The sequence below is a fragment of the Sphaeroforma arctica genome (genome assembly GCF_001186125.1).
Source record: "Sphaeroforma arctica JP610 unplaced genomic scaffold supercont1.283, whole genome shotgun sequence".
Classification (NCBI taxonomy): Eukaryota; class Ichthyosporea; order Ichthyophonida; genus Sphaeroforma; species Sphaeroforma arctica.
In genome coordinates this window covers 18,485-26,002 of record NW_014040275.1, presented here as the reverse complement: position 1 = coordinate 26,002, position 7,518 = coordinate 18,485, and the positions used below count along the sequence as shown (strand labels likewise).

General features: G+C 40.3%; 1 protein-coding gene across 1 annotated transcript in view; it reads right to left on the bottom strand.

Annotated features, from left to right (window-relative positions):
* SARC_04795 (hypothetical protein) overlaps positions 1-3,537 on the bottom strand; it is an 8,007-nt gene extending 4,470 nt beyond the window's left edge. Inside the window, exons 1-4 of the mRNA XM_014301355.1 lie at positions 3,393-3,537; positions 1,914-2,049; positions 893-963; positions 319-504 (exon numbers count right to left, since the gene is read on the bottom strand). Of these exons, the coding sequence (XP_014156830.1) occupies positions 319-504; positions 893-963; positions 1,914-2,049; positions 3,393-3,533 (534 nt within the window). The 5' untranslated portion in view covers positions 3,534-3,537. The remainder of the gene's footprint in view (positions 1-318; positions 505-892; positions 964-1,913; positions 2,050-3,392) is intronic.
* Positions 3,538-7,518: the final 3,981 nt, after the last annotated feature.

The following is a 7,518-nucleotide window of genomic DNA, read 5'->3' as shown; positions in this document are numbered from 1 at the left end:
ACCACACCACCAACACACATATATTATTATATATATATATATATATATATATATATATATATATATATATATATATATATATATATATATACATATACATATACATATACATATATACATACATATCTTTGCTAAAAAGCCAGCAATATGTACAAACATAAAAACAATGCCAGCACTTGGTAGTGGAACGCAGGCGTTCTCCCATACAATCCCCTTCCTTCTATCCCACGCATTAACCCTCATACTCCAGCAACAGTAGTCTGCATTAGACGACCAGCCCAGCAACATGTACAAGGGTACAACAGCCATCTCTCCTACCTGAGCAAATTGTTCTCTTGTCAAGGCAAGGCTCTGCGTGCTGTCATGAATACCAATGAGCATACTATAGTCCAGCACTCCGTTGTCGCGTAAGAAATGAGCGTCCCTTTCACACTGTTCCCACAGTGAGTTTGTGATCTGCTTCCCCAGCCGTAATCGCCTACCACTGGCGAGCCAATCCAAATCCTGATTGTTGTGTGAATATCAGTTGTGTTGTCACATATCAGCTTTGTGAAAGCCAATCCAGAACCTGATTATTATGTGCTGATCAGTCGGGCTATAACCACCCCATCCGAGTTCACAATGTCAGGTATACAAATGCCGGTAGCAGGCCGATTCTCTCGGTCTAACGAAGTAGTTATAAGACTAATAACGTGCGCAGTACACAATGTATATGGGCTGGAGATGTAGAAATGAGGACGTATGAAAACTTAAAATAGAACACCACACACCACACCTTGTATATGATATCACTTTCAGCGCAATAACAGTGGTCAGTACACAATGTATATGGGCTGGAGATGTAGAAATGAGGACCTATGAAAACCTAAAAATAGAACAGCACACACCACACCTTGTATATGATGCCACTGTCTGTGAAGTGCCCCAAATTTTCATTCAGAGAAGTCCTGCCGTACATGGAGCCTAAAAAGGGCAAATAAACAAGAATAAGGAAAGTAATCCTATACGTTGATATGATGTACACGGTTGTTTTCCATGGGGTCTAAAAAAGGGCAAAATAAACAAAGAATAAGGAAAGTTATCGCATACGTCGATATGAGGTACATTCGTTGTTATCCATGGGGTCTAAAAAAGGGCAAATAAACAAAGAATAAGGAAAGTAATCCTATAAGTTGATATGAGGTACATAATTGTTGTCCATGGGATCTAAAAAAGGACAAATAAACAAAGAATAACGAGAGTAGTTCTATACGTTGATATGAGATACACAATTGCCATCCATGGGCCTGAAACCAGACAAACGAACTTAAGTTTGAGAAATAAAACCCCCTTCATGAAGATAGGGGATGTACAAATTCAGATCAAACCCCGAGAGCGTACACTCATTACTACCACACGGAAGACTAAAGATTAAGGTAATACACTCATTACTACCACACGGAAGACTAAAGATAAAGCAATACACTTTTTACTACCACATGGAAGACTAAAGATATGACAAGGAAGCTGCGTATAGAGCCCCTATGGAAAAGTGTTTTATGAAGTGGTCGACTTCGCCCTTTATAGCGTGCCAGATACAGATGTTAACCTTCTATACCTTCAGCCCAATACCAACACTATATATTGCGACAAGATGAAATGGGTGTAACTATATATATATATATATATATATTCATACACACATACATACATACATATCACCCCCGACTGCACGACTAACAGATGTGGCTCCTAATAACAACTCGAGGTATGTGCAAACATGATTGAGTGCGCATACGCTACGCACCTGTACTCGGCTATGTCGATCGAATAGTACGTACTTACTCAAAACAACGTAGAAGGAGACTAAGTTTACGTACAATACGTAAACGGATAGAATCCGCAGTGAGCCAATACACCTCCGTGGGCCATACCTTTAATATCAAACCGTACGTCCATGGGTAAGCTTGTGTGGAATACGTTGCCCATGACCACAAAGTGTGTCTTGACTTTCCTGAAGCGTATGCGATACAACCCGAAGTATCGGGTCAGCAGCGTGGTGGGGTTCTCCTATACGCCACAGAACAACGTCACATGTAGAATGAGTACAGACAGCACAGGCAGTGCAAACGACGGTATTATATGCCTCACGCCGGACCCGTAAGTGGGGTACGAGGGCTTTATGTGTATCGGACCTGAAACCGGACTCATCTTGTCCTTGCCGAATCGAAACGTATATAGGTTAGGTGCGAGCTATGCGTATGTGGCGACAGGAAGAAATGCGTATGTGGCGACAGGAAGAAGTGCGTGTGGCATCAGTTCAAGCAGACAGCAATAATACCAAACACTCTTTGTATACTGTAGTAATAAAACGTACACTACAGTACACGTATACTGTAGTAAACGTATATTACAGTTCACGTATACTGTAGTAAACGTATACTGTGGTAAACATATACTGTGGAAAACGTATACTGTAGTAAACGTATACTGCCGTAAACGTATACTGTAGTAAACATATACAGTAGTAAGCGTATACGCGCAGAATAGTACGTGGGATACGCACTGTGTTAGTTCAGCGGGATGGTCTGTAGTACACGCTACACATCTTAACATTATCGTACTGCTTGCGGTGAATGCGATATAGTAGTACAGTAATGGTGTGCTACGCTCACAATAAACGTACACAACAGCGACATAGACATTAGCCAGCAATCTAACGCGTTTGTGCTACCTACAACCTATATACATCTGCATGCGCAGTTTACATACAATAGGCGTATGTACATATTACATATACCGTACGATATTCTAGCGACACAGGAAGACCAGACCAGACATATTAAAGATAGAGATACGCAGCCGTTGGAATGAAAGTAACGTGATGTATTTGGTGTGTGTGTTCAAGCTAGACAATCAAGAGTTTCCCTTGAACACACAATACGTGGTGCGTGTGTGTGTTGCTCTTGAACTTGCGGTCTGTTTTTATTGGTATTCGCACACAATACGTAACACAGATTTAAACGGAATGATAACTCTCGGGCGCAGAGTGTCACAGTGAAATGCAATGCGTAATAGCCATGACAATCACTTACACTCATACGCACTACGCTAGTAAAAGTCCTCACCTTCACATATTTGGTGCAATCACATAGCATCTATAGGCATTACAGCTAGGACAATTACTTACACTCATACGCACAACGCTAGTAACAGTACTCACCTTCACATATTTGGTGTACTCACTTATCATCTGTAGGCCTTACAGCTAGGACAATCACTTACACTCATACGCACTACGCTAGGAACAGTACTCACCTTCACATATTTGGTGTACTCGCTCAGCATCTATAGACATTACAGCTAGGATAATCACTTACACTCATACGTACTACGCTAGTAACAGTACTCACCTTCACATATTTGGTGTACTCGCTCAGCATCGATAAGAGAGCGTTGGATTCGGATGTTGAGATTGTTTTGAACATGTACTTTCCGTCATGACTGTAGTAAAAGAACGAACCGCTCTTGCCTTCTGATACCAGACCCGACATACTGTAAGGGATCATCATCAGAGGGGGTGGGGGTAGGGAGTTAGCTTAGTATACTGTAAGGGATCATCATCAGAGAGGGGGGGGGTAGGGGGGTAGGCTTAGTATACTGTACGTGGATCATCATCAGAGAGGGGCGGGGGTAGGGGGGTAGCTTAGTATACTGTGCGTGGATCATCATCAGAGAGGGGGGAGGGTAGGGGGGTAGCTTAGTATACTGTGCGTGGATCATCATCAGAGAGGGGGGGGTAGGGGGGTAGCTTAGTATACTGTGCGTGGATCATTAAGATCGTATGCACGGGTGAGGTATTTTATTGTATTTTATACATAGGTAGAAGTATTGTGTTGTATAGTTTAGTTAAAGTCAACCACATGCCTGGTGAGATAAGCAAAAGCAGTGTGATGTATTGTATTTTATTGTATTGTATTGTATTGTATTGTAGTGTAGTGTATAGTTGAGTATTAGTTAAGTATTAATTAATTGCATGCCTGGCGAGATAAGCAAGAGCAGTGTGATGTATTGTAGTGTGAAGTTAAGTATTAATCAAGTATTAGTAAGTATTAATTAAATACATACCTGGTGAGATCGCCCATCAGCAGACAGCCCATCACCTGCTTAACACCGACACTCTCCAGAAAGGACTCATTGGACACGCCATACGTCTCCCGGATTTGTTTGAATATCTGTGGCAAAACCAACTAATACTTGAGCGGGTTTGTTTGAATGTCTGTGGCAAAACCAATTAATACTTGAGCGGATTCGTATGAAGATCTATGGCAAAACGAACCAATATACTGGAGAGAGTATTTTGGAATGAATATCGGTGGCTAAACCAAACCATTACTTGAGAGCGTAATTCGAGAATTGGCAAGTGCTCACGACAGGGCTATATAACCTTTAAAGAAGTTTCTGATAAATGGTCTGAATATAACTTTTAAAGAAGTTTCTGAGAAATGGTCTGAATATAATTTTTAAAGAGTTTAGGGATTTTAGAGAGTACAGGGAGTTGGGGAATCTAGTCTACATATGGAGGATAGCCCCACGGTGAAGATTGTCGTTGACAAAAATGAGAGAAAAAAAAGAGAGAGAGAGACAGAGCGAGAGAGAGAGAGATAGATAGATAGATAGAGAGAGAGAGAGATAGATAGATAGATAGAGAGAGAGAGAGAGAGTGTGTGTGTGTGTGAGTGAGTGTGTGTGGTGGAGGGTATCAGATGGAAAAGATTTCCAGTCAATGAGATATATAACTCAGAACTGAAAAAGAGGAGCGCGTGTAACTGATTCCGTGCTTGGATTGACATCACAACCCTTGCCGGAATAGCAATATTTACCAAAAATCCAATCGGGACATCAATAGGGACATCAATTGCTAATTTGGGACATCAATTGGAACATCAGTTACTCAATTGGAAATTCATTTGGGGCATCAATGGTTCATTTGGGACATCAATTGTAAATTTGGGACATCAATTGGAACATGAATTAATCAATTGGGAATTCTTTCGGGGCATCAATTGGAACATCAATAAATCAATTGGGAAGTCATTTTGGGCATCAATCGTTCATTTGGGACATCGATTGTAAATTTGGGACATCAATTGTAAATTTGGGACATCAATTGGAACATCAATTAATCAATTGGGAATTCATTTCGGGCATCAATTGGGTGTCAGATACTTGAATACTGTAATTCTGACAAAATGGATTTCCGAAAACGGCCAAAAAAATGTGGTCGCCAACCTAGGCACTTCGAAATTGCATACATACCTCTGGGTAGTGGCACGTCACACTGACTTTGGCGGATGAGGAGGAGTTCTCGTGCGACGGTAGATCATAACTGAGTATAATGTAAAGTAAATATAACACATATAATAAAGAATAGCTGAGTTTGATTCAATATATATACATTACATACAAGGATGCGGAGAAAATATCGGAACAGATCCGTATCCGTATAACCCCAGCTGCGTTTGCCGCACACAGGTCACGTATACGTTCTGTGGGTGGCTATCAAGCAGACAACTATGTGCACACACTCTATGAGTGGACACCCACAAACACAACACAGACAAGCCTGTGGGTGAACTCTCTTGAACAGAAACGGGGAAGTGGAACAACTGCCACACCTTTAAAATCCAGGGTATAGGTTTATCATCCACTTTAAAGCTAAAGGTATAGGTTTATCATCCACTTTAAAATCAAAGGTATAGTTTTATCATCCACTTTAAAACTAAAGGTGTAGTTTTATCACCCATTTTAAAATCAGAGATATAGTTTTATCATCTATTCAAAATCAAAGGTACAGTTTCATCATCCACTTTAAAATCAAAGGTGTAGCTTTATCGTCCACTTTAAAATCAAGAGTATAAATTTACCACCCACTTTAAAATCGAAGGTATCGTTTTATCATCCACTTTAAAACCAGTTGTATAGTTTTATCAGCCACTTTAAAATCGAAGTTATCTCTTATCAGCCTCTCTAAATTCAAAGGTATAATTTTATCGTCCATTGAAAACAAGTGTATAGTTTTATAATCCCCATTCAAATCAAAGGTATAGAGTTATAGGTTTATCTGATAAAGGCACACACAGCACAGGGTACAGGTGTAACGATCGCCCTCAGCCAAATTAGTGCATTCAGAGTCAGTCGCAGGACGCCTCTCACACTCTCACAATGTCTACAATCAAGATACTCGCGTTGGGGAGACTGTGCTAAACACCAACAGCATAATCCCCACTCCTTATCATCTACTGCCATAGTATATAGGCGGATCAGTATATATCATCCCCTGCTTCAAATACTGCACATCGCTTGTACTAATATGTTTCCTTGGTTGTCAGTCCTTGCACACACTGGGCTCGATCGAAGGGGTGTACACAAGTCCTCTAAAGTGCTACTCCTTCCATTTGCGTCACTTGTAGCTATCCCATACAAAACGTTTTATTCACCAAATAACGTAGGCAGGTCTTCGTATGTGCCTCCCGTTGGGTTGGGTGTGCTTGCATGGCTAGAGGGCATATAATCTACCTGTTGAACGAACTATTGGGTCTGATAAATAGGGCTTAAAGCACTATTCCTCACATATGCGATACTTGCTACTATCCACACACAATACCTTTCCTTCGCCAAATACCCGTACGCACGTCTTCTATAGCACTATTGTTAACATACACGCCACTTGTTGCTATCTACACACAAAATACCTTTTCTTCGCCAAATATGCCACTTGTTACTATCCATATACACACAATACCTTTCCTTCGCCAAGTAACTGTCTAAACCCTCTGCGTGCGGTACAGTGGAGGACAAACACTCATTGGAAGACCCGCCGTCATCAGTGGCTTGCGGTCGAGTGCGCGAGTTGTCGATACTCAACTGATGAGAAAATAAATTATATATGAAGAGAGTCAGGAATATATGATGATGAAATAGGTAACATATGACGAGAAATAGGAATGTATAGAAAATAAATAATATATGATGAGCACAAGAGGAATATATGATGAGAAAATAGCTAATATAATAATAAACGAATGAAATATGTTAAATATGGTATCCAACTGGTGGGAAAAAACATGACATATTAACAAAATATTAGACTATGGTATTAGAATAGGGTTGTCGTGGTATGATTGAAAAAGAAAAAGAAATAGCGAAGTGGTGTATAGCTGTATTATCTATTTAAATACTAACTATGGACAGCAATAGTAACATCTGTCGTCAAAGTCACTCTAATGAATCATTGGCTGATAGCCAAGTAGGTACAATCAAATACGGATAAAGATTAAACTTACCTGTACACCAAGCATGACGCTGAACATAAAGTCCCAATTCTCCGATCCAAAAAATACTTTTCGCCCTGATTTTGATTTTATATCGACCTTCTTCTGCGAATTGGTCTCATCAGAGTACCCACTTTTGAGAGAGTCAGGGCACGTGTCCAAATTAAAATTCAAGTTAAGTTTGCTATATATATATATATACACT